The sequence below is a fragment of the Ptychodera flava genome, chromosome 3 (genome assembly GCF_041260155.1).
Source record: "Ptychodera flava strain L36383 chromosome 3, AS_Pfla_20210202, whole genome shotgun sequence".
In the NCBI taxonomy this organism is placed as follows: Eukaryota; Metazoa; Hemichordata; class Enteropneusta; family Ptychoderidae; genus Ptychodera; species Ptychodera flava.
In genome coordinates, this window is record NC_091930.1 from 47,954,684 (window position 1) to 47,982,659 (window position 27,976).

Sequence of the window (27,976 nt, forward strand, 5' to 3'; positions counted from 1 at the left end):
CTGCTCAGTGCTGATTACGGGGAGGTAAAAAGTAATTATATTTGAGGAAAATTTTCGTCCATCCGGTCTTCTCATGCAAAATTTTTAATCAGTGTAATAATTTCCCAAATAATTAAATGTATCGTAAAGCGTTGTAGTTTCAGATGCCGGACATACGAACTTTGCTAGGACACAGGCAGGTCTACCTCGGGGGTCTACCTAGCTCTGCATGCACTTCTGAACGGTGTTGTATCCACATCAAACTCTAGAGGGCGTGCTAGCCTAGAATTGCCCATCCTCTGAATGCCACCACTCCTGCACGGATAATTACTTTCACCAAGTCTGCATTCGCAAACACCTACGGAAGGGGTGGGGCGGGAGAACTGACAGGGAGATTTGAAAATATGAAGGGGATGTTTTGGGGGCATTTGAAACAGCCTCTGATTGATATGAAATATGTGTTGGGTTCAAATTTAGGTTCCTACTTCTCTGAAATGACAACAGCTGTGGTTGGAAAATATTTTTTATAATAAAGTTTTATCTACAAGTCCGTCTAAACGCAAGGTGCTAACTTTGCCGACGTTTGGTAAACTATCATGTGAAAGATGCTATGTCACTGTTGATAAATGAATTCCAGAGCAGACAAACAGTTCTAATATGAAGTATATGAATTCTATTCCAGACTAAATGATTTCTAGTGCAGAGTATTTGAATTCTGGTGTGGATTGCGTAAATTTCACTGGTCCAGACTAAAATTGTTAACCATAATATCAGACAATAAACATCATTATAGAGGTTGTTGACGAATTGAAAATTAACCTTTTTAAGACGTCTTTTGAGAAGAAAATTCATTAAAATACCAGATAATGCATCAACATAATTATAAGACCAAATGGGCCCATATCTACTCAGAGCCAACTGCACAAACAGAAACAGTGTACATAAGACCACAGGCTTAGGCGCTGTCATTCTTATTGGCAGGATGGACGACATATTGAAGGGACAAAGTGGGCCATTTTTCATAAATTTTGTTTGATGCAAGATACTTTTTATGTTGTTTGGCATGTTGAAAGATACTGAATGAATGGGTGACCATGCATATATTTGACCCCGGTTTTAGACAAACCATGGCGAAAATGAATTAATAGTAATGACCATTAATCATTTTCGAGATGGTTTCATGTATCATGTCTAAAACCGGGGTCAAATATATGCATGTTCACCAATTCATTATCTTCCAACAAGCCAAACAAAATATGTAGTATCTCGTATCAAACAAAATTCATGAAAAATGGCCGACTTTGTCTCTTTAACTAACACACACACATGAGCATTATATGAGTACAGTATAATATTACACACCAAGTACCGACATATTTAGTTTGAAATAAAATTTATTTTTCTGTGACTGCAAGATGTTACATGCCAACAGTGATATACGTATAAAGTTGTTTAACAGCAGTATGAATTCTTGATGGTTGCATCTTAGTCAAAGAGACCTGTAATTACAAGACAAAAGAAAAGGTTATTCAACTGACGGTAATTTCATTAAAGAGACAGCAAGGCACGGTCTATTTGATCTCATTCTGGTGTCATTTTGGTATAAAGTTTCTGTAATGCGATAGTTTTCTACATTAAAAATGCATATTTTTGCACTACAAAAGCAGGTATGAAGAATTGCTAATTCTATCAGCATTTCTACGCTTCACTTCATGATCAATGGTGACTATCACACTATGGGACTACACTGGGTGCCAGACTTACAATAAATGAAGGTAAAATTTGTGACAGCCGATCAAATAAGTTATTTCAGGCCATATTGAGACCACTGGATTGGAAACCGTAGTTTTGGACTATTGGGTTGAAACTATGAGTGATTTGGGACTATGGCGTTGAAACTATGCAGTTTGGTGCTATTTGGGTTGAAACGATAAGGAAATATCAGCGAAATTGTCTTGCTAGCTGGTGCACAAGTCAATAGTGAAATAAATATGAAGAACACTTTGTTAGACTTGATAAAATCAATTCAAACCCCTTGACTCGAGGTGAATTTACAAATAAAGGAATGAACACACAGAAAAACTATTGACTTTTCAACGGGATATTGGGCTTGTTACAAATCAAAACATTAAGTGAAAGACCAATATTTGTGACACACTCACTGGATTAGGATTTAATGGAAGAAATGAATGTAGGGACCGCGCAGTGATCTCCACTCAGTGATGAATCTATCAGATGATGACTAGTGAGTGGCGCACATGGCATGTAAGCTGGAGATGATTTCAATGACAGTAAATTCTACAAAACAGAAACCTACCAAAACCCATGTCATCATCAGATTCTTCCTCCGATTCCTCTTTCTTTTCTTCTTTCTTCTCTTCTTCTGCAGCTGTAGGAAAATACAACAAGTGTTACTGACAATGTTGTGGAGTTTCTGATGATGAGATAAATTGTTAGGATATTTGTCAAGAAGTGCACAAGATAACTAGGTACATTTTGGTACAAAGTTGAATGTCTGACAACACTTATTTAGTTTAACACTTGAATGCTTGTCACTGATACTTTTTCTGTTAATACCTTGTCTGAAATCACAGGTAAGCAAACCGTACGAGATGTATAACACACACATACATAGGGATGTACATAACATACAATGTATAAGTGTCTATGTGTGTGTAAGCGATACAAGTTAGTAAGATTCAGTTTTGTCTGCTGAAATATGTTACATAGGACATATTATGCTTGAATAGATTTTGCTAACTCACTGAAAACAGATCAGACCAACTGATAAGCACAGGAACACAGTGTGAAGAAGGTGCAAGTTACTGCTAAAACAGAAAAACTCTTGAATAAACGTGTAGTTATTGCACTGAAACATCTACTGGGACTGACGACGCTGCCAGTCAGAATGAAAGAACTTAAACAGTACTTTTATGCTGGATAGTAAAGTTAAGTAGTTTGAAGTTGACTGTGGTCAGAAATTCCCCCTTAAACCATTATATCTTTGGAGGGAGCCAAACTTCTTGAAAGGAAACTTTTCCATTAAAATTTCAGTTTTGGAATTCGGTACGGAACTTTAGATGGAGCTAAATCTAATTTTTTTTTTTTCCACTTAACATCAAACACATAATCCTTTTGCTCAGAGTTTTTGTTTCACATTAAATAATTTATTGCAGTGCATTACATAGCTACCCTGTCATCCCTATTGTGCATACATAGTTTGGTCTGCACCAGAGTAGAACTTGGATTAATCCAAATGCCTTGCTGTGAGAGAGGGGATGGGAATCATACCTTCGGCAGCTGGTGCAGCGGCGGCAGCAGCAGGGCCAGCACCACCAGCACCTACAGCACTCAGAAGACTTTTAATATCAACATTCTCCAGAGCCTTGGCAAATAGCCCTGGCCAGAATGGTTCGATGTTCACGTTGGCTGCTTTCATGAGGGTGGTCATCTTGTCAGCCTGGAAAATTGACAAAATGTGATTTAATGAATGTTATCTCAACTATTCTGCTTCATGAGGGCAGCTTTATGATCAAGGGATAATCTATAAAGGGATATTCTATCTTGTATCCTACAGTATGTGTTCTGCTTGCAGAGGATGAAAATGATGAAAAGATAATGTATGTCTTCTACTTTTAGGAGGGTGGCATTATGATCAAAGGATAATCAGTGTTTCCGCTGCCCGCTCGCCAAATCGCAAATGCGAGAAAAAAGTAGCGTTTGGCGAGAAGATTTTGGCAAAAGTTAGCCAAACTTGCGAATCGAAAATTACACTATGACGTCATCACTTTGTCTGTCCGCGCGCACATCGATGTCCTGCATTCAACTTGAGACGTCATGCTTTATCTCTCTACATCCCCGACCTTATTCGTCAGGAGATCCTATTTGTAACACATACAGTATGAATAAATTGTAACGAAATAGTACCGCATGTATATCATGACTAGTTGACTAAAATGTTGCGAAGTTTTGGGTTTGACTACGCGCAATGTGTGATAACTCCGTGCAGTGACAGCCATGTCATCGTCAACACTGAAGGATCGTAGTGACTGTGAAACTAAGCAAAAACGGCAAACTTTCCTTTTTGACTTTGGCTGCTCCACCAATATGGGGGGAACCACCCCTACAACACACATTCTACGCGCAAGTAAAGCTATGAATGGAAGGAAAGACTATGATCAATGTACGAAAGTCGACCGTGAATTTGGAAAGGAAGGTAGCGGCATGCATACACATGGCATTTTTTAGAACGTAGAGCGAGTAAGGCACACCTGAATAGCGAAACTGTTCGTGGTGTATTGCTGCCAACAAGAAATACCTTTACTGGTGTTAGAAACTTGTGTGAATTGGCTTCCTTAAATATAAATTCGCGACAATTTTCAGTGTATCACGGACCGTGGTGTATTGTGACGTGACATCGGACTTTCAGAGAAGGCGCTCGCTCGTACGCTGAGTCGCCTAGTTCCGCATTCACATCGTGCAAATACGCTAAGTCTTGTCGCCATATTTGAGCATTTAACTTGATCATCAGTGAAACAAAAGATGTTTCTCCATATCAAAATGGTATATATTTGATATTTTACGGTTCTGTTTACATAATAGAGACGTGAACATTTGGATTTATGATCCGTGATTTCCGCGATCCATGGCAAGCATGCTGTGAATACACACTGACGTCTTTGATGACCCCTGACCCGAGCGCCATTGATACGCTGTGCGCTGTCCGAGCGCCGACCGAGCTTCGCTTGCTAAACTTCAAGCGTAAAGCAAATGTATTGGAAGTCTAAAAAAATGCACATATTTCTCAAGTCTGAGAGTATTTTACTTTCGAACTGCTACGAGAATGGATATCTGATTCGTTTGAAAAAAACTAGTATGCTGAACCAGGTTTCGTGCCGTTGTCTGTAGCGATATGTACAGTATCGCACGATAGCGATTTCAGGTTTGTTACTGAATATAGTTGCATACGCCTAACTTTGGACAAGTGTCGCTCGCGTGGTGTCGCTTGAAATTCGGACAAATTTTATGTTGTATGCGTGGATGATGTTGGCACCTTGTAATCTGAACCATAAATTGGTGTTACTTTTAGTATCCATAGTAGCACTAACAGGGTTTATTTCCGTCATTCTTACGGAAAATGCAGACAAATATTTATTTTTGCATATTAATGAGAAAAAATGACGTCATTTGTGATCAGTGGTATCGGCTTGGCTAATTGAAATCTCGTTTGGCGAATAATTTTTTAGGGCTTCTAGCCAAATTTGCTACAAGATTTTGGAAGCCAGGGGAAACACTGTCAAAGGATAATCTATCTTTTGTATTTTGCTTTCAGAAGATGGCTTTATGATGACGAGACTATTTATCTTGAGTATCCTGCTTCAAAATGGCTTTACAATGCAGGGATAATCTATTTTGTGACAGACAATTCATTGAGGGTTAACCTCAAGTGAAATCTTACCTACATTGGGATCTTTACACAAAAATACAATAAAGTTGCCAGTAAACAAGACCAGCAAACTTGTATGAAACATAATAAAGTGAATGTGACATATCTTAAAGCAGTTACACTTTGTGTGCCTTGCTGATATTAAAATGCAAAATGTTTTGTTTGTCCAGTACTCTACACACATATCCACTTCAAGAGAGTGGCTTTATGACGAACAGGGACAATCTACTGCTACTTTTTTCAAGCTGGCTGACTGGTCATATGCCATCTGACAAGTATGAACACAGTATTGGTACACATACACATGTACAAGTCAACGTTCTTGATCGACAGCATTCTGGATTATACCATTATGAAGTGCAAAGGAGCCCTCATGTAATTCACGCCGCAGCAGACGTAAACAACGTCATGGGCGTCAATTGTAACTACTTTTGACAGAGAATCCCCGCAAATACAATTTCGAACACACAAAATGAACGTTTTTGCCCGAGTGATTTGGCACACATCTCCTCGTAAGCCTAAACACACGTGATGGACTTACCGTTATGGCGACGTCGTCGTCATGGAGAATAAGGGCGCTGTACACGCAAGCGAGTTCAGCTACAGATGCCATTTTCTACTAGAATATAGTTAGAATATTCAACAATAACTTCCAGGTGAGTATTCGTTTGGATGGCGATTCCTTTGGGTACACGTCGCCGGATTGGCCTTAGCTTGTAAGCAAGGACGGTGCACCTTGTTTCACAATATGGCGGAAAGGAAGACATAGTGTGGCCTGTTCCATTATGTTATGTCTCGGCGCGGCAGAGAGAGCCATTGGTAAAAGGTAGGTTTTATAAGAGATCAGTTGAAATCGTTTAGCGGCCAAGAGTCAAACTCAAACGTATGGGTATGTGTTCACAGCTTGAGTGCAGTTCAAAATAAACTTGTAGACTGAAATTATAAGGGCAACGAATGTCTTTCATGTTGTCTACAATATTCACACTTTGCTGTCCTGCAACACCCTTATAAAAACAGAATGGTTTAATCGACTTAGTGTAGTATTTCACAACACTGGGAACGTTGGTGAAATTTGGTGGCGTGATATCGTTGACGTGGTCGATTGGAAATTTGTAACACATGACAATCTGATTAGTCGCCATATTCTTTACAACGAAGCAATTGCAACGGTCGCAATTGACATCTTTCCCAAGCGAAATAAAAAATTCGTTCACTTTCTGGCGGAAAATTTCCAGTGCTGAATTCCCCTATGATATATTTTGGTTTGGCCCAAGCTTGACCTCTAACCAGAAAAATACGCCCTCTAAGTCAAGTATGTCAACACACAAAATGGCTACGGTCGTAGCTAATAACATGATGTACTCATTTCCTGGTTTTAAGGAACGCTAATTATGAAAGAAACTGGCCGAACAGTGTGAGCTCGTGCGCCGTAAATGTACAGTACTAAGTCCACGCGAGGATGGATCGGGTAGTTGTTAGACTTTTTCTCGTTTTCTTGACTTTAGTGTGCGCGGAATGTACACCCCTCGAGCAAGAACCAGCCGTGGACCCCCCAACGACCCATCTGTGTGAGTTTGTTATCGGTGGGTTATCGGACGTCGAAGAGGATGTTGGAGTTGGCCTCTTCCACAGGGGCAACAAACTAGACAGCAGAACTATCTGCCGCCTTCATGTTCATAGCATTGCCAACGGAGGGGAAAAGTGGGCAAATATCCGTCAAGTCGAACAGGTGAGATTGCAATTTAATACCCTTCTTGAAAGAAGTTGAATGCGCAACCACCTTGGGCCAAAAACACACATAATAATCTCGATTATTTAGATAAGACACCGAAATGTGTACGGATGTGTGGGTATCGTCAGAGCTACAGAGAAAGACTCCATTTTGCTGTGGTTTGCCCGCATGCATTGTGTTTTTGTGTGAAGTTCGCAGGCACAGACCATGCGACAATTCTCTTCGAGTTTCTGTTCGTATTCATTGTAAACAACGCGATCGTGGTTTTCGTACGTGCTCATAATACTCCTAGAGTGCCATTTGATTTCCTGTAACTGGACCCACCCGCGTTACGGTGTGATCACGGAGATCTACAGGTATATTCCTCTGCATTCTCGCGATTATACCGTAGAGGTAGCCCCTCCGTGATAATACTTTACTGAAGTTATTCACCACCGTTAAAAAAGCTGTTTATAATTAATCGAATTGGGGTTTCGAAGTTGAATGGGAGGGAGTGATCCACCATCCACCTGGACGTTTATTTATCTTTTTAATCACCTATTGATTATCGCATAACAGTGATAGCAGAACGATTCAGTCTGGATGAATCAGTGTGCTTGAGGTGATTCACACCACAGACACAGTGGACTTATTATTTTACGTCCATGTTCACACACACCCAAAAAAGATGTCCTTTGTCCCTGTGTTCTTGAGAGGCCAGGGGTGTATTTGGGCAGTAAAGTTTAATTTTTCACATAACCCGACATGGACTGTCACCAAACACGGCAGATGTACCAGATCAGTTGTGTGGAGAGTAGCTCTGCATGGCAGGGCTGTGTGTTACCGGCGTTATACGGCCTCCCACGACCACAGAGAGGGAGGCCGTATAACGCCAGTAACACACAGCCCTACCATGCAGAGCTAGCTATGTGGAAAGGTGTGTGGATGCTGTCGCTGAAGAAATATCAGGACAATTGAACAGTACAAACTGAACTCAGATGCATGATAGTCAGCACTGTATTTTGAATTGAATTTTGTAAGACCACACCATGGAGCCCAATTAACTCCATAACTAGACCATTCCTGTTTAGATGTACAGATGAATAAGACTCCTTTCATGTGGTTCTGTTCAGCCTTGGTGATACATTGTCCAGATAATCATGGCAAATGTGGAATTTGAATTGAAGATTGCTTCTGGATGCATGGCTACTGTGCTATGAAAAATGATTCAAATGTTTGCAGGCATACATTAGAACATACAGGCGCTGGTATTCAATAAAGATACCAAAGAGGAAATTCCGAATGCCAGAAATTAATCTTCCTGCCAGACAATATCACATCCCCATCTGCCATGTAAGTGAAAAGTGGTATCTAACCACATTTTCACTGACTTGGCTTGGTCTAATGTAGCAACTTTTGTCTGTAAAAACCATGTTTAAAGTTTCAATGTTTTCAGGGGCCTTCAAATGTTCAATTCGTTTGACAATGTTAAATTGCACCATACATGTATGTGCTTCACAGGTTTTAACCCTTTTCCTGCCAGACAGTATCACTTCCCCATCAGCCAACTCTGTGAAAAGCGGTATTGAACCAAAACCGTATGCATTACAACCCTTTTGGCTTGGTCTCTTCCAACAGCTTTAGTCCATCAAAATTATGTGCACAGTATCTGTGATTTTAGGGGCCTTCCAAATTTTTATTTTGTTTAAATGCACCAAATGGGACATATTATGCTTCACTAGTTTTTATAGTGAACTTGACCTCATTTTGAAATATGAACTTAACAGGACACCAATGAGCGTACAGGTAAGAGTCTGTGTATGGCAGAAATACCATATATGTACATGTACAGTGTACATACACTCATTGGTGTGTCATTTCAAAATTTCCTCCCTTAACCTTTATTGAATACCAGTGCCGGCCTGTTCTAATGTATATCGACAAGTCATATGAATCATTTTCATAGCTCAGTATCCATACATCTAGCAGCAATCTTCAATTCAAATTCCACATTTGCCAGGATATTTCTTGCCCTGCACAGACTCTGTAACACCAACAAAGAAAATTGCCCTCCCTCTGTGTTTTTATTACCATACCTGGATATTGACAACATTGACATTTTTTAAAATTCACTAGAAAATGATCACAATATTCAAAAGACAATCACAAGCTTGACTTTCCACTGTAATTACCAATTAAAAACAAACAATGAGGCAAATGTTGTCAAAAATTGTTAAGGTGTTTTGTGGCACACCGTACTATATATACATGAGAATTTGTAGAATGATCTTTAGTTGTATGCTAGTTTCTCCACAAACAGAGAAAATTGAACTTTCCTTTAAAAAATCTCAGAGTTTTTGTGATCAGCTGAGCTAGAGTTAATTATCAGATGTGTGAGTCAGATAAAGAGCACTCGTAAAATGTCATGAGAGAGAGAGAGAGAGAGAGAGAGAGAGAGAGAGAGAGAGTGAGTACACCCACCACAGGAATGAGTATATAGGTTGTTCCGAACTTGTGTTGGTCCTGGCAAGGTCCAGCCACCACTGCCTGTGTATCGATCATTGTCCACATAAATGCACAGAAAGCTATATAAAATCACTGAAAAGATCTTTTTGTCAACCAAGGGGTGTTCAAAATGTGCACACAAACGCCTATAACCCCAGATGTGAATATCTTTAATAGGAAACACCCATACCAGGAAGTGTGTATGTGTGGTACAACTTGAAGGTAGTTCACATTGTTGATTTTTGTATTGAACTTTTCGCAAAATCTGACATTGCTGCACTTAGGATTTTTTTGTATGATCTGCCAAACTTATAATATTCCTCAAGAGTAAAGGTCTTGACCTTTTAGTCTAAAATTGAACAGTAAAACTGATGAAAGGTCTAAAATATGAAAAAAAATTGTCATAGAGTTTGTACAGAAGTTTACATCCAATAGACTTACAATACAAGAACGCCATTTTCATTTACTACCATCATTGTTTGAGATTGTTCATAAAATGCATTTTAGAAACTAAAACTAAAGAGAAAGATGAAGTCATTATGAATATGCAAGTTTCACTTTCCCTCCGTATTTTGTATATAGGGCCTGAGTTTTCGGAATTCAATGCAAAGCAAAACTCTACATGTAGCTTTGCGGTTTGCCACAGTTGTGACTATTGTTGGTATGAGTACATTTTACCGGCACCTGGTAGAGTTTTATTTCAGTGTCAAGGATTTTTGCTGCATGTCTGTCCAAAACTGGAGCAGTCCAAGAGTGGAGCAGCACACGTCTAACAATCCCATGAATGGATTCCACACAGCGCTTTGTTTGTGAGGTCAAGAATAGAATAGTGAATTGTTCATTGCAACTGATTTACTTTGTCACAGACAAGGAGAAACCTTGTCTGTGACTTTGTACACTAGGCTGCTAGGCTTGAAGAATTTTCAGCCGTTCACAAGGCATATCTCCACTGTTGTAAAAGCGTAATTACTGTATGGTGCAATCTAATTTTCAAATGAACCACTAGAGTGTATAATCCCTGTGTACTGTTGGTGTTGTTGTCAATGACTTTCTCAGAGTAAGACTATGTTGTCAGTACACGGAATGTCGTCTGCCCTTGTTTTGGAATCAGAAACTACACCATTTATGAATTGAACGCAAACTCCAGATACTTGACTTCATGGATGAATCTGTTGTTTTTGAAGTTTTCTTCCCCTTTCTGATATCCCCTAAAAATCAATACAATATTCCACTTTCTATACAATTTTACTTCTAGCTTAAGCTGCATGACAGAAAATACACCCCTCTGCATTTTCACACTGGCACTTCTGCATATAGCTAACCTTGTGTACTGTGTTGACAAACCTCTTCAGGAACTCCATAAATTTTATCTTTTGTTTCCTTGATTGCCCCACAGGGTTCAAAACGCCAAAGCGAGGTTTGTTTAATCTTATAACTGAAAGATTCGTGTATTTTTTATTACACTTCCTGTCGACTCACTTCATATCACCTCATGCGTGAACGAGTTTCAACAATGCAATCTTCTGCTTTTTTTTGAAGTCCATATTTTTTTAGCTCCCATAGCCATATGTATATATGGCAATGGAAGCTATTCTTATAGGCTAGGAAAATGTCTGTATGTATGTATGTATGTCTGTATGTCTGTATGTCTGTACGTCTGTATGTCTGTATGTCTGTATGTCTGTCCGTCAACATCAAAAACTCCAAAACCGCTGTACATTTCATCTTGATATTTGGTGTGTACATGGATGATGGGCTGTAGATGAGATTTTGTTCAAATGAAGTTGTCATTGCAAAAATATGCAAATTAAGTGAAAAAATGTAAAAACAGTCAAAATTGAAAAAACTCAATAACCACTGAGCAGATTACATGAAAAATTAGCATGTAAGTACTTTGGGCTGACATGAAATGATTGTGCGCATCTTGGGTCAGTATCTTGGACTTGCTATTTTTCATGAATTTTTTTGTAATTTTCTCCCATTTTTGGTCAAAAAATCTCCTGCTCTGAAACCACAAGTCCGATTGATTTGAAACTTGGTATGGAAGTGCATAGGAGTGACCTTTCCCAAATTTGGGCAAATCGTGTGAAATTTGCATATTTTTAGTTTACACGTCCATAGACTCCCATGTATAAGGCAGATCTCCATAGACTCCCATGTATAAGGCCACAAAAAATAAAAATTTAGTTTCTAATCGTATTCATATTGCAAAAAGGATGCAGTGACACAATTTTTAGTCCCCACGGATGAAGTCCAGTGAGCTTATAGATTGGGTCATGTCCGTCTGTTCGTCCATCCGTGAGTCCATCCGTTCACGCAGATATCTCGGATATTTTGACAAAATGTCATGTGACCTTGATGACCTTTGATCTCAAACATACATATTTGTCCATAACTCAGTAACCACAAGTGCTACCACCCTTCATATATGGTATGATGGGACAGCTTATGATGCCACATATTGTACCTCATTAATTATGCACATATCTAATTTTGAGCGAGCCAATAGAGCTAGAGGTCTGATTTTTGGTATATAGGGATAACTTAGCAAAACAATTTTTTTGACAAAATGTCACGTGACCCCGGTGACCTTTGACCTCAAATATACATATTTGTCCATAACTCAGTAACCACAAGTGCTACCACCCTTCATATATGGTATGATGGGACAGCTTATGATGCCACATATTGTACCTCATTACTTATGCGCATATCTAATTTTGAGCGAGCCAATAGAGCTGGAGGTCTGAGTTTTGGTATATAGGGATAACTTAGCAATACAATTTTTTTGACAAAATGTCACGTAACCTTGGTGACCTTTGACCTCAAATATACATATTTGTCCATAACTCAGTAACCACAAGTGCTACACCCTTCATGTATGGTATGATGGGACAGCTTATGACGCCACATATTGTACCTCATTAATTATGCGCATATCTAATTTTGAGCGAGCCAATAGAGCTAGAGGTCTGATTTTTGGTATATAGGGATAACTTAGCAATACAATTTTTTTGACAAAATGTCACGTGACCTCAATGACCTTTGACCTCAAATATACATATTTGTCCATAACTCGGTAACCACAAGTGCTACACCCTTCATGTATGGTATGATGGGACAGCTTATGACGCCACATATTGTACCTCATTAATTATGCACATATCTAATTTTGAGCGAGCCAATAGAGCTAGAGGTCTGATTTTTGGTATATAGGGATAACTTAGCAAAACAATTTTTTTGACAAAATGTCACGTGACCTCGGTGACCTTTGACCTCAAATATACATATTTTTCCATAACTCGGTAACCACAAGTGCTTCACCCTTCATGTTTGGTATGATTGGACACTTTATGACGCCACATACTGTACCTCAATAATTATGCGCATATCTCATTCTGAGCGAGCCAATAGAGCTGGATGTCTGATTTTTGGTATATAGGGATAACTATAGGAGAGAAATTTTTTGACCAAATGTCATGTGACCTCGATGACCTTTTACCTAAAATATATGTTTATGTCCATAACTCGGTAACCACAAGTGCTATGTCCTTTGTATTTAGTAGGATGGGAGACCTTATGACAACTTACCTCATTAATTATGTACACATCTAATTCTGGGCAAGCGAATAGAGCTAGAGATCTGATTTTTTGGCATATAGGGATTAATTAGCAATATAATTTTTTTTTTCAAAATGTCATGTGACCTCGATGACGTTTGACCTTGATTATACATATATATGCATATTTCAGTAACCACAAGTTCTATACCCTCCAATTTTGATAGGATATTAGACCTTAAGATGTCACATCTTGTACCTCATTTATAATGCGCATATGTATTTCTTGGCTGGCCAATACTGCTAGAGGTCTGATCTTTTTTCCCGATTTAGAACCATAACTTAGACATGCCTCATGTGTTTCAAATTGGGAACAACGACATAGACCTATGTGCCCATAGATCTCAACATATACACTCCAGTGATACTTCTTAATGACCACATTTTCCTGCCCCATCAAGACTAATACTCCTATTACAAGTGGGGACTATGTCATTGTAAATGACTTGTTGAGTTAATGGTTGTATCACAGTATTCGATATATCTAATTCTGTATTTTTTTCCATTTTATATTCTGAATAATTACATTAAACATATTTCACTGTCTCCAGTACATTTCATTTAAGTATTTTCACTTCATGCACTTTATCCCTTTCACACATGTTCAAATATCTGACCAGAGAACAAACACTAAATAGTCCAGGATGGGAGCTACAGTGTCATTGACGCTATTTTTTTTTCATAGATTCTTTTGATTGGTAAAGGGAAATGGTCTATTTAAATTACAGAACTTTGTAACATAAAAAGTTAACTTCTATAAACACAACTATTATCAATGAACTTGTACAGTGCATGTAGTTTGGTGCAGCAGTATATTTGGCCTACGTGTACACGTATATAACATACACAATTTTTTTGAAGACAGACAAAAACATACCAGTATATACCAGTACAGTGAAACCTGTCCTGTATGGACACCTCTCTAATCAGGACACCTCTTCATTAATGACAGATTTATCAAACCAAAAGTTACTTTTTGAATAGAATTTCACTTGTCTACTAGGGACACCTCTCTAATAAGGACACCTTTTCTGTTCCTGAACTTGTCCTTTATACATATAGACAGGTTTGCCTTTTGTGAAAGGAAACTTGTTACGTCATTTTAAGGGGCTGCAGGTGACATTTGGGAGAGCTGTTTGCCAGGTACAGAGAGAAAAAAAACAATTCTGTTAATACTTGGCTCATTTTCATCTCCGTGAAATAGTGAATAGAATAGCAGCAGTAGATTCAGATGTGAAGCTATGTAAGTATGTTTTGTTAAAAAAAATACTGATTCTCATCAACCGAACAGGCACTGGCAGATTTAGGTTTCAGTACGCGCTGGGTTATTTCCTCAACAGTACGTGAGCTCTCAAACATGTGACTGTCTAAATGTTTTGATTCAAATGAGGAGCTTCAGGAAATTGCTATTCACCAGCCCTGTACCAGCAGGTGTACGTGTAATGTGTTGAAGTTCTCTGATGTCATGTAAAACTTTGTTCAGTCAGAGGCATGCCAGTTCAGCCAAGAAGGCAAACATTTCCTCAAACAGATGATATTAAAGTTCCAGAATATGTCTGTGGACACATAGAATAAAATAATATGAAACAGAGGTATTGTGTTTTCTTCAATTACAGGCTTTTCGGTTGAAAAGTCTCCCAAGTCACCCAGTATTTGTTCCTATAATACTGAGTGCTCTATGTGGGAAAAGAAATGTTTTCAAGCAGTCCACTGAAAGTGGAAGTAGCACGCCAGGTGCTATCATATTTTCTCAGGTATCAAATGTCAAGACGTCAGATGAGGAAGTGTTTTTGTCAAGCAAAATGGAATCTAGTTGACATCTGTGTCTGTGTGGCTGGGTGAAATTTTGGTTTAGGTACAGTGAAAGTGTTCATTGGGAAGTTCCCTTGAACTTGAGTCAGAGTGGTGATTTAGTCAAGTGACTCACTTGACATGTTGAATTCTCAGAAAAACTCTTCTACAGTAGCTGCAACTTTTGATGTACATGGTGAACCTTATATTTTCTATTTTGTACTGTTGGTGAAACAGTTTTTCGTTCTGCACTCAAAATCATGTCGACATGGTGCTTGTCAATATGCTAAAGCATGTATGTAATACCCAAATTTATTGTTTAGAAAGGAATTGTGTTGTCCAGCCAAGAATTCATTTGTCAACAATGACTAGTGCATATCATTATTGTAGTACATGTACAAGATGGAATGTGTAGGCAAGGCAGTATGTAAGAGTATGTGAGTGTATTTTAAAGTTCTAACAGTTTGAGAGAATCGCATACTTGATTTATAAAACATTCTGTAAATGATTAAACTATCATTAAAAGTTAAAGCTAATGTTGCTCTTATTTGCAGTAGTCAGTTTTTCCCTGTACACAGTGTGTGAACAACACAGATTATGCGTGACAGTATGAATATACAATGTACATGTACAGTAATTATTGTATGCCAGTACACATGTACCATACAGTGTAAAAAATACATTGTAGACATGTGACAACCCACGACATATACATTTTCTGTAAAACCCACAGGCAATGTACATGTAAGTCTTTCTACTTGATCTACTGGAACAACTTTTTTGGATTTATGCCAATGACATGTTTTGTAATTTATGAATATTCATATCTGCTGAGATTGATATGCAGAAATACACTGTCGTGTGTACCTGTATCTGAAAATCCAGCATGAATTCTGAGTAAAAGATTCTCATGGTGGTCTATTATCAGACACAGCAACTGTGTAGAATTCAATCACTCTCAGTGAACGTGTGTGAAGGATGAACACTGTCAGACAGTCTATAAGGTCAAAGGTCAATTATAAACCCAAACACAAACTTACAATTCCAGCCCAAGTACTTCTTATCATGCAGCATAGTGCACAACAACACTGATAAAGAGCATCAAAAAATTTCACCTAGTCTGTTTCCCAAAAAAGGACGAGATATTCATCACTAAGGCAGTAACCATTAAATTGTCTGATCATTTGAAATATCCTATTTCCACACTGTGGAACGCCAACGCTCCATGCAATGAAAAATTAGTTATTAAGAATGAGCAAACAGAAGACTGCATAAACTCTCCTTTTTTTTGTTGTCTCTCAGTTGTTTCTGGTCGAACCCCTGTGAAAGACAGAGATGTGAATAATGCCGCACAGTATGGAGCTTTGTTTTTTGTTGATAATACAATGTTTGTATTATTGCTATAGTTACAATCTTGACACTAGACCCCTTCACATTATGACACTATCACTCTACCTGCCATCCATCATGTGTGTGAGTGTTTAGAAATAAGATGGTGACAAATGTATACAGTTTATCATAAATTTATATTATTGTATTAAAGTATTAGTTTCACCAGACTTTAATTTTAAGTCCATCAAGGGAGACAACCCATGCATGATTAAGTGCTCTATTTTCAAATAGAGACTCTGGCATTGATATAAATGCTATGATGAGTGATGTGTATGCACAATTTGACACAGCATGTTATGAGATAGGGAATGGTTGGCTGCTGGTAAACTACCAGTGCTCATAAATCAGACTGTGTTATGCTTTAACTGTAAACTGTCATAAACCTACTTATGCACACACACACTCTTGACTCTAGCAGACACTGACTGATGTATTGGGTCTTGTGTCTACAAAATAATGAGATGGAGCTCAAACCAAATAAAGTCTGTTTCTCATTTTTATGTTGGCACATATTTTTTATCACCAGGAAACATGGAAATAGAACAATGCAGATTTGAAATGAAACAACCATTACCTGTAGATTTTATGGCGCAGTGACTGGTGAAAAAAAAATGCACATCTAACATACTTTTTATAACTCTTTTCCTCCCAGACCAGTAACTGTTATCCTGACAAATTAAAACATGTTATTAGAGGACGCGGAGTCCAATAACTTTGATGCGGAGTACAATTACATGTAACTTTAGGTGTTATTAGACGGTATTTGACCTTTGACCTCAAAACACCTTTACGTCAATGAGAGGAAAAAGAAGAGATCATTTTAAATTTTCAACAAAAAATATACTTCTAAACATTCAGTACTTCACAAAGTTAATAGTGGTAAATCCAAAACCTGTGAATTTGAGTGAAATTAATGATGCTGACCTACAATTTCTACTGGTCATGTTCACTGAGCTGCGCAGGTTGAAGTTTCATTCTGTGTTCTTGGCTGATGCATTGAACGTGTTTGCAGGTTGCCCGCAATTGCTCAGTGAAGTATATGATAGGCATCCTAAAAACGCTCTAATTTTGACTTTTCCATGGTACAGTTGGACTGAAAAAAGGTATATAACAATATTAAGGTTATTCACAAAATACTGGGATTAACGTACATTTTACGCTTTGGTATAGTCCAAGACGCATAGCATTGAGGACAATACCGAAGCGTACTATGTAGGATGATGTAAATCCAAGTATTTTGTGAATAACCTTACAGTACTGAACTAAAACCTTATCTTCACTAACATTGGATGCGGTACGTCTCATGTACATACTTTTACACAGCTTGCAGTTTGACTGTAGTCTTACACACTGAATTTTCAACATCAGATGTTCGAGAAAGTAGTCGTACACATTTATTTGTATCTTACGAATGATCAGGTTTTCTGAGAATATACCAATATTCGTGCACACTTCATAAGACAATATCCCATCCCATTCCTTACTGGAAGCACAAAGGTCAAAGTTGGCAAGTACTTTGTGTTGCTATGATCATTCTGCAGTAACAGAAATTGGTCAAACATTGAAACAGGCAGAGTAATATGCGCTTGACATCTTTTGTTCAATTGTGAATAAAAGATGTTGATTGCACAGGATTCTGCCTGTGTAGACTGATACAGTATATGTTAGTATAAATAATATTAGTTCATACACTCAGAAGTGTAAGTGTCCCTCATAACACAGAATGTAATTTGTACAAATTTTTCAAAAATCATCTGAGAATCAAGTAAAGTTCGTCATTTTCATCGTTTCACAACATCAAAAAAATGTATGAACATAAAATTCCAATAGGAAACGGTCACATTTTGAATCTAAAGATGGAAATATCAAACAGAAAGATCGCTTTTATCATAAAGTCATTTGTATATATTTTCTCTACATAGTCTAACACCAGGTTGGTGAGACTTTCAAGTAAACTCGGTGAAGGGGCTTTGTAGCTGGTACATGTATATATAAAGTTCTGTGGATCATGTTTTGCGTTCATGACAGAATGTGGGTGTGCTCCAAATGTTTGACAAAGTCGTCCTGAGAAACTCTGTACCAGTCTAAAACTCTGTACCAGTCTAATATTTTGAAATGTTCAGTCTTGGGACCCCTGCTGGGGCAGTTTTGATTTTGATAAAATGAAAACTGAGGACAGATCTACATGTACATGTAAGACTGTGAGCTGATTGGTTGTTGCAATAAAGGCACACCGTGAACTCTACCGTAAAAACCCTATAAATTCAACCACTCTAATAAATCGACCACCCTATTTTTTCTCAAAATGTAATTTTATTTTATTTTACCCTTATCAGTTCAACCACCAATGGAAATTGGGACTTTCTCAATCTCTAATAATTTGACCAACCAATGACAAGCTGTTTTGAACATTTTATTTTTGATAAAATACACAGAACAATACAATGTACAGCACAGAATTTCTGAGTAGGGACTTCAGGAAAGTCACCTTTACAATGATGTTTCAATCATCCAAGATGGTAAACATATCACTTATTAACTGTCAAAAAAGTTGAAATCTCTAATGATTCAACACTAAAATTATTTTGGCTTTGCAACTATTTAAAATCATAATTATTGTTTTAGTTATTGTTTTCTGGTTGAATTGATAGGGTTTTTATGGCATTTATGTATGAGGCTACATGTATGCAATAAGCAGGATGTGTATACAGGATGTAGCTGTGCTCAATGACCCTTGAATGACCCATTGATTGAATACAGTATGATTTCCACTGATAACAAAGCTTATCAATACACAACCATAGCTTTTAAGTATTGATAATAATCACATTAAAAGTAAAACAAACACGCAATGTCTTCGTGGTAATTTTTATCATAGTGTCTTTCCTCAATGGATTTTTCAACATCTTATTGCGCAATGTTTAAAAGATAAACCACACCCAGCTAGGCTATATATACCATGCGAGTTTTACCAGTTCATGACATACATGTATGTGCATGAGTGATACAAAAACTCGGGCGTGAAACGTCAAAAGTGAATTTATTGCTAATATAGCATGGTTATTTTCACATCTTAACCAATCAGATTGCAGTATTTGCACCATCAATATACTGGTATGATGAAATGTTAATTACTATATTGAGAAAAGTGAGAGTATCCAGACAAATTTTTTCCAACAAAATAATTTTCCGTACGATTTGGTAGATGAAGTACAGGTTCTTGTACCATCATGGATAAAAGTTATTGCCAGCGCTACTCAGCTACATGTACCCATGTCAGAAAAGGGGTACAATTATTGTCACTAATTCCACACATAGAGGGAATCGAATATGGGCTGTTTAATACACTGTAATAATCACTGTATCAGTTGGAGCAGGGCCTTGCTATTTTAGAATGACAAGACTTTCAGTCATCTTGGTTAAAAGACTTATATAAAATATATTTAGACACTGGTACTAAAAAGGCAAAAAAGTAAGGCCAAGATAAAATGAAAAATATGTTGGTCATTACAAAGTAAAATATGACAGATCATAATCAGCTGATACTGATAAAGTTGGTAAGTGCATATATGACCACTGTTTTGGTTCCGATTCCTAAAGACAGGGGAGGTGACATTTGTGATAAGTCAAACTATCGACCCATTGCTGTTGCGACAACTTTATCTAAAATTCTTGAAAGAGTTTGGTTGCACCGCTGTACGGATTCTCTCGTAACCACCGATAATCAGTTCGGCTTCAAGCCTAATCATAGTACAGACATGTCAATTTTTATTTTGAAAGAGACTCTCAACTATTATAAAAAACATAATACCCTGTGTTTGTTACTTTCATGGACGCCTCTAAGGCTTTGATTACGTTAGACATGACATTTTATTTGAAAAACTTTTAACTAGAGGCGTACACCCATATCTTATTAGAGTACTGTCATACCTTTACAGATATCAGGACTTTGTTATCAGATGGAATGGGTGCCTTTCTGAACCATTCCATTCATTAAACGGGGTTAAACAGGGAGGCATTACATCGCCGATACTCTTCACTGTTTATTTAGATAATCTTAGCAAATCACTTGCTTCTCTACCGTATGGTTGTCTCATTGGTGACTTTAAGATCAATCATCTGATATACGCAGATGACCTTGTTATTTTTTCCACCGGTTCTTACGGGCAGCAAATGTTAGTAAACGCTTGTGGTCATTATGGCAACGAATGCTCAATACTCTTTAATGAGAAAAAAACTGTATGTATGTTAATACAACCGAATGTAAGGAAGCTGCGACAAGCTCCGATATATTTGAATAATAGAATGCTTAACTATGTTTATGTGTATAAGTACCTTGGACACGTTATAACTTCTGATCTAAAAGATGACGATGACATTCAAGCTCAGACTCGCCTGTTTTATGCGAGAGGCAATGCTCTTATTCGAGATTTTAAATTTGCATCGCTTTCAGTTAAAAATCACCTGTTTACTGTTTTCTGTGATGTCCCTTATTGTACGTATCTTTGGTCTAATTTTTCTGTAAATGTTTTTAAGACAATGAGAAAAGCTTTTTATCAGGTTTATCGTAAATTGACAGGTTTCACATACAATCATGTGCAAAGTAACAGCCTTTTGTTTGTTAACTTATCGATTTTAACATTTGACGAACTGTTTAGAAAAAAGTCAGTGGGTTTTCTCAGTAGATTGCATATCTCTGATAACCCCCTTATTTCAGCAGTTTTGAATTTTTCCATTTTCACATATAGTAAATTATGGAAAAACTGGTGTAATTGGATTTTTTAACTCCTTTTCTGTCATTTACTTTTTATTTTTCTGTTTTTGTATATGGATTATTATATCTGAAATAAACAATAATAATAATAATAATAATAATATATACCCTGGTGTGTTGATAAGGAGTTTGTTCTGGAGAACTGCTGAGAAACCCTGGTTTTGAGAGTGTTATTTATAGCACCATGATGGTACTTGTAATTTGCTCAATTTTGAACAAAGGTGTACAAACATAAACAAAAAAACAGGAACTGCATGCTCCGTAACTTTTGAAGTCAATTAGTTTCGCTGGCAAGTTACAGTGCAATTCTGCAGTTTGACCCTTTACATGGCCCCTGTACTGTTCTGCAACCGTTGAGCGACAGACCTTGTGACCCGAACGGCAAATTTATGATGAAGACAATTGCTTTAACCGTTGCAATTCTGTATTGTTTAATAATCCCCCTGCATGCTCCATGCTAACACCATTCAGCTACTAGTCTTGTGTTGCTGTTTGAATAGCTCTAGAGGTATGCATTGGAAAACATTTGTACAACAATCCGAATGACATCCACATGTTGTACAAGAATACCGTAACTCAATAACAGAGCTATATGTAGAATGTGTAGGGGATATACAGCATAGGTTAACTTTACACTGTGTATTTACAGTAGAAACCACAGACAGGAAAAGCCAGACCACTGTCTATATTAGACCGTAGACACTCAGAAACTTATTCAATTCAAGTATTGGTTGTTATTCATTTTCGATTCTGCAACAGAAGTTCGACAAACTTTCGTTTGCTTTTTTTCATCTGTTTGGTCCGCCATCGCTGTAATTCGTGGATGAGTTTTCAACATGTGATTTTAATTGCTTCCCTCACAACTGTTTAAATAAGCGATAACAGGGTGTTGTTTCTTCTATTTCTGATTTTAAGTATAAGTGAATTTCTTATTTCAGTATAAAGTGAGCAAAATGATGCATGACATTCTAACCCAGTTTCTCAAATACACGGTTGTACCTGCTATCTTGAATTGGCAAGTATATGTCAACCCGGTAACAATTTCGTGAAGCTGACACCAAAATGATCTGACACAATTTTCACGGAATGCTGATCAGCATCGACAGTGACATGATCAGCTGTGTCGTGTTTCGAACCGGGCAACGTCTGTGTGCATACTGAATTGGCAAATATATACTACTATCAAACCAATCGAGGTTAACTCCGACCAATTGAACTCACTTTCAGGATGGCCTGTGACATTTGACAGGTCAAAGTGTACAGATTCTTTGCAAAGAAGCCACTTGTCATACATGTACCTACATTGTAGTCAGTGGCCACTTGTAAACACTCTAGTTTAGTAGAAGCACCTGTGTGTGTTGCAGGGGTCAGTATTGCAAACAGAAAATGACACGAAATTGGCACTTCAAGTAAACTACATATAAACATTGTTTTTGAAATGAAATATAATTATTTTGAGCAGAATCATGACACTACGGTTTGTCAAAACACCAGTCTTTTCCCATATTCTCCTTCCACAATCTCTACATGCACCAAAACTGACACGTCGCACCCAACGTTTCACAGTAACACATCCAACACATAGTGGCCACTTTTTCTTGGTCACCACTGAGCATGCAGTTTTGACTGCGCACCTGTTTGATTGATTGTTTTGTCTGACCTTTCACCCCTTTGGCTATCAGTCCTTTGTTTACACAATGGGTGTTTCTGCAGTTTATGTACCAATAGGTGAACTTTGAACATATCCCTCAAGGCACTTTAAATAAAATTCTTTGTTTGCCATCTGCATGCTGGTAGCTTTTCAGAGAAAATTGGGAAAAAACACAATGTTAACAGTATTACAAATAAAAAAATATTATTGTCCCCAAGAAACCAAATAAGAAAATGAGTTTATGTCAACACACTTGTGTTTTTTGTCTGTATTTTTTTCCCTGGCTGGCTGGTAGATTTTTCAAAAATCCAAGGATGGCAAACAAAGAATTTTCTTCAAGTGGCCTAGTGAAATGAAAACATTATGAATACAAAATAATGAGAATAATGAATTCATTATCATACAACACTAACCTAACAAAATGTGTCCTGATTTGCAAATCAGTATTCCAGAAAAGCCAGGGGGTGATTTCCTTTACCACAGACAGTAGAGGAAAAAATGCCCTCCCCTTCACCTGACCCCATTGTACAAATTTGTACATGTGATCATACATGTAAGCTGAGCACAACCTGTGAAATAATTATTTCAAGATCAATGTAGATTTTTATAATGAAAGTTTGGTTCACAGTGTTAGTGCGATGGATGTCAAATATTTCCCCATTCTGGTACTGACTGTGCATTTCTTACATATATATTTAGGTTTGTGGAAATTTGAAAGGTATTGTTTATATAGTATACACTGTACATGTACATGTACTGTATGTTCAGCTTTTCCTTCAACATCATCTACATATCATATGTACAATAATGCATACTATGAATACTAGTTTATAAGCCATTGCCAACACTTCTTACAGTTCTTGCTGCGTAGCAGTTTGGCTGACTTTAGCGTTTGCACTGTTTTTCTCAAGAACATATAATTTACTGATTATCAATGTTTTTATAACCAATCAAATCAATGATTTATAACCAACCAACCGTTGGTATTTGCAGTTGCTGTGATAAAATCTTATTGGCCGTTGTAAAGCTGCCTGTACATTACACAAATATCACAGATCACAAACTTCATGCTATCACAGAATCTACCACTAGTAGCCTTGTGAAGCATTATTTGGCATTCTTCCCTAAGTTTATCTGAGTTACAGCTCTGTACACATACAAAGCAAAACATACCATCCATCACAGGCATGTACATAATACAGAGCCCGTAGAAAACTGAACGACTTATCAAGTAGTTACTGTGTAGTGATTAGGTCTGTACCGACCCAAAACGACCTATTTTTGGGAAAATAAGTGGTTGGAACTTCATACATACTTGTTTTGTGATCATACATACCTAATTGTTTTACGTCCGGAGAGCATAACAACTTATTTTGTTATCTACTTGGTCAAAATAAACAACTACGTTTAATTTCCTACAGACTTATGTTGTTTTCGGCCGGTGTCGCGTATTTTAAGTCTGCACAACAGGCATACGCTGCATATTCGGAAATGTGTGATAGTTGATTTTGATTTTGAAGTTCAACAAATTGTGTGAAAAAACTACCATTTGACTTTGATCGGTACAGAAAATCAATCACTGACTTTTTATGTACGTTTTGCGAATGATCTGTTCTCACTGAAAGCGTAACTGTTTCTACAGAAAAAAGACAAAAAACGATCAGACAGTTCGTGTCCGTGTCGGCTACATGGACGATCTGCCAAAAAACGCTTTGCGAAAAATGAACGTTGAGCTCGACGTAAAATATGGTTGAACTTATTTCACGTGCATATCTCCCTTTAAAAGCCTAGTCTTTCAAAGAACTGCAATTCAAAAATAACGTATATCTGGTTCTTTTGTGTTTTCTTACCGGGCCCTTTCAAACATGAACTACGAGTCCGATCACAGAGTAGATTGAAAGCTAAAATACGACTACGTATGATGTCAGGCAGCCAGCTATCCCAGCGCAATAAGCATAGTTTCAACATCGACTCACGCCGGACGTGCGCGATGAAAGTCATCATCGAGCCAAGTTTGTAAGTCACGAGACTTGTATGTCGGAGACGTTTTTGCAGAGCGTAAACGTTGTGATGATCCAATAAAGGTTTACATGTAATGGATTTTCTGTCGTTTTAGCTTTTCAAACGCGAGCTCGCATACAGCTAGCTGTGTTCGATCACGTTGCTGGCTGGCTGAGTGCGTGGGTCACATGGGTCATCAGACTTTGAACCCAGGACTTTAGAATCACGCCTGATGATGTCATAGATCATGAGAAGACTTCTTTATGATTGGTCAGATTATTGTAGATCATGTGAAGATTTCTTTGTGATTGGTCAAGTTGCCAAAAGGTCACGGGTCAAATCCTAAGCGGCAAATTAAATCTGATATGCACTGGTGGGACGTTAGGACGTTTTGAGTGAGAGAGAAAATCGTCACCTCTTTCCGCTCTGATTTTGACATAGTTTTGCGTAGAATTACCGTAGGACATAATCATTCAGGGTATGTACAGGTTAGCTATGAATTTAAAACCAACAAACAGTGTTTACGATGCGTTGATGGCCATTGGATGACCGATTCTAAGATCGACCGCGATATCGTCCCGTAGAACACGAACGCAACCCATATGCATAGTTCGATCGAAGCATGGAGGCAGGAGAGACCGAAGAGATTGTTTAAAAATTCGGTAAGTAATTTCCAATACGCCTTATCCACGAGTTGTCTCTGTAATTTTCGCAGTTTTCACTTCTTTAGTCACGCTATATTGATGTCATTCTTGGCGAACCCTGTTCAAGTATACGAAACGAACGGACGGTGTTGGCAAAAATTAAACCATGAGGTTGGTACCTCAATATAGACAGTGAAGTGTTACTCCACACTGTCACTGTCTATCTCTGTGCGTTAATTACAAGGAGAGTTGTAGTAACGAATAGAGCCAGGCTATTATCTGTTATTTTTACTCATTGATTCAAAATTTTGACCGGATTGATGATATACAACAGATACTCATATATTTTTATTATTTAAACTTTGACCTGGTATTAATATTATAAAAGGATACTTTTTGATTTACATTTCTTCTGTTTGAGATGTGCTGAACCCCAATCACCACCGGTCAGTAGTTATAGTTTTGAATGGTACTGCGTCACTAATCAATGGGGAAAATTAGGCTGAAAAGCAAAGATTTGGTAATCACAACGAACATAATTTATAGATATGTCATGAGTGTTTTTATCAGAAGGTAAATTATTTTATATCAATTATTATAATTTCATTTAAGCACGTGAATGCTCTTTCCATGAATTTTTATATTAAGGATAGTCGACGAAGTACAAGCAATTTCACTCTCCACAATGACATGTAATGACATCCTTGTCTGTTATTTATCATTTTTATTCTCAGTGTATCTATGGGCAAAGGCCAAGAAGCTGAACAGACCAATGTGAAGTTTCAGAACAAGATCGGAAAGTATAAGGATGGCATCAAGAACAATCAAATGCAGACTTTAAGACGTGTTCTGTTGGGTTTTTCACATGAATCTCCCCTTCCACTATGAAATAAAGAGCTTGCAAACTTGACATCAGAGAACTGCTTCTTGTGTTGTCTTGTTGCTTCTTGTGCTGTCTTGTTCCCTATGTTGAGGTAAGACTAATTTTTAGTTTCTTACATGGCAAGTCTATCCACTACAGTTCATTACAAAATGATTCTGAACCGAGTAAATTTGTAATGGATGGAAGTATTGGGAAGGCTACTATGTACACTGTCCCATGAACTCTGCTGGAAGCTGCCCTCTGTCTTGGGTATCACTGTCCATTTTTCAGTTGTTGACCTGGTATATCAAGTTTAGAAGCATGATAATTATGATCATACATAAAATGTTGGATGTGGCTGCATCACTGTTGTCAATTCCTGGTTTTGCAATTTTTTCATGCATCGAGACTTGAATATATAGGCATCATGTATACTAATTTTTAAGAACGTACATACTTATTGTCAAGAAGTATGTATATGCTAATATATGTAAATTTTACATACCAATTTTACCTGCTTATATATGCTAATTAATATATGTAAATTTTACATACCAATTTTACCTGCTTATATTTACGCGCTTTAAGTATGTATTGTTAAGTGGTTATGCTAATTTTTAGGTCTGTATGGCCGATGCCTACCTAGCTAATTTACATTTTTCGGCCTATACACATACTTAGTAGTATGTACAGACCTAACTTTGGCCATAGACAAAGGAACAAGTCTGTAACGAAACAAGTAGGTATCTGCCACAAAAACAACTTATATACAGACTTATTTACAGACTTATGGATAACTTAAATAAGTATGTGAGTTTTATAAGGGAGTACATGTACATAAAGTTTACATGTTGCTAGCTTTGATAGTATTTGTGTCGGGATTTATTACTGAGCAAAATATTTAGAGTGTGTTCTCCTTATATCATATTTTTGTTTACATTGTAGATTACTTCCACATGATATTCACACTGTACACATATTATGAATATGATTTCATAAACTAAAATTGTTTGATAGAAATGTGTTTCCAAGGCCTTAGTACTACTGCAGTGTGTACATATGATTGCTTGACATCAATTTACACATGTGTTTACATACATTTATGTTCTCATCAATCAGTATATGTAGCTACATTGATTTCCTAACTCTGATGCTGATGATACTAAAAAAAAAAATGATTATTTATAAGTTTGGTTCAAATGTCATCGGTAAATTGTACTTTGCTTGTAAACCTTTCTACTTGACTTTATTGGTTTGATCTTTATATGGTTTGTGAATTTCTTTATTTTTGATTGAAGGGCAAATACTGTACAGAGTTTTATGATAATCCAGATCATAACATGAATGTATACTTGATATTTTACAAGGGTACCATCAGTTATAAGATCAGTACACTCTGCAGTGAATAAGATTCTTTGCTCCAGTCTCCTCCAATGCAGGTACCCTTATAATAACTGAAAATCTTCCCGGGTCAAAACTTGCAAAAGCTGCCTTCATGGCTTAGTGGATATGGTGTGCGCACCATATGCATTTGGTACAATTGTATACAGTGCACACAGGGAAATGAAACTTCATGTAACTATTCATTCTCTAACTAACT

General features: G+C 37.4%; 2 protein-coding genes and 1 long non-coding RNA gene across 8 annotated transcripts in view; 2 read left to right on the plus strand and 1 right to left on the minus strand.

Annotated features, from left to right (window-relative positions):
- Positions 1–1,355: 1,355 nt before the first annotated feature.
- LOC139130175 (large ribosomal subunit protein P1-like) lies at positions 1,356–6,185 on the minus strand. The gene is made up of 4 exons (XM_070695914.1): positions 5,967–6,185; positions 3,271–3,439; positions 2,297–2,368; positions 1,356–1,478 (listed from the first exon to the last, which is right to left on the minus strand). Exons 1-4 carry the CDS (start codon positions 6,036–6,038, stop codon positions 1,465–1,467), a joined length of 327 nt encoding a protein of 108 aa, XP_070552015.1. The 5' UTR covers positions 6,039–6,185; the 3' UTR covers positions 1,356–1,464.
- A 549-nt stretch (positions 6,186–6,734) lies between these two features.
- The window catches only part of LOC139130172 (protein IWS1 homolog A-like), a 39,322-nt gene continuing 18,080 nt past the window's right edge, over positions 6,735–27,976 (plus strand). For all 6 annotated transcript variants that reach the window (XM_070695907.1, XM_070695910.1, XM_070695909.1 and 3 more), the window contains exon 1: positions 6,735–7,154. In XM_070695907.1, the coding sequence (XP_070552008.1) occupies positions 6,885–7,154 (270 nt within the window). In that variant the 5' untranslated portion in view covers positions 6,735–6,884. The remainder of the gene's footprint in view (positions 7,155–27,976) is intronic.
- On the plus strand, positions 24,080–26,434 carry LOC139130161 (uncharacterized). Its single transcript, XR_011551807.1, has 2 exons — positions 24,080–25,532; positions 26,249–26,434. It is a non-coding gene; the product is annotated as an uncharacterized lncRNA (long non-coding RNA).

Coding starts and splice junctions, on each gene's coding strand:
- LOC139130175 (XM_070695914.1), bottom strand. CDS start 6,038: ATGGCATCTGTAGCTGAACTCGCTTGCGTGTACAGCGCCCTTATTCTC. Junction 3,440..5,966: donor ACGACGACGTCGCCATAACG/GTAAGTCCATCA, acceptor TCAATTTTCCAG/GCTGACAAGATGACCACCCT. Junction 2,369..3,270: donor CGCTGCACCAGCTGCCGAAG/GTATGATTCCCA, acceptor ATTTTCCTACAG/CTGCAGAAGAAGAGAAGAAA.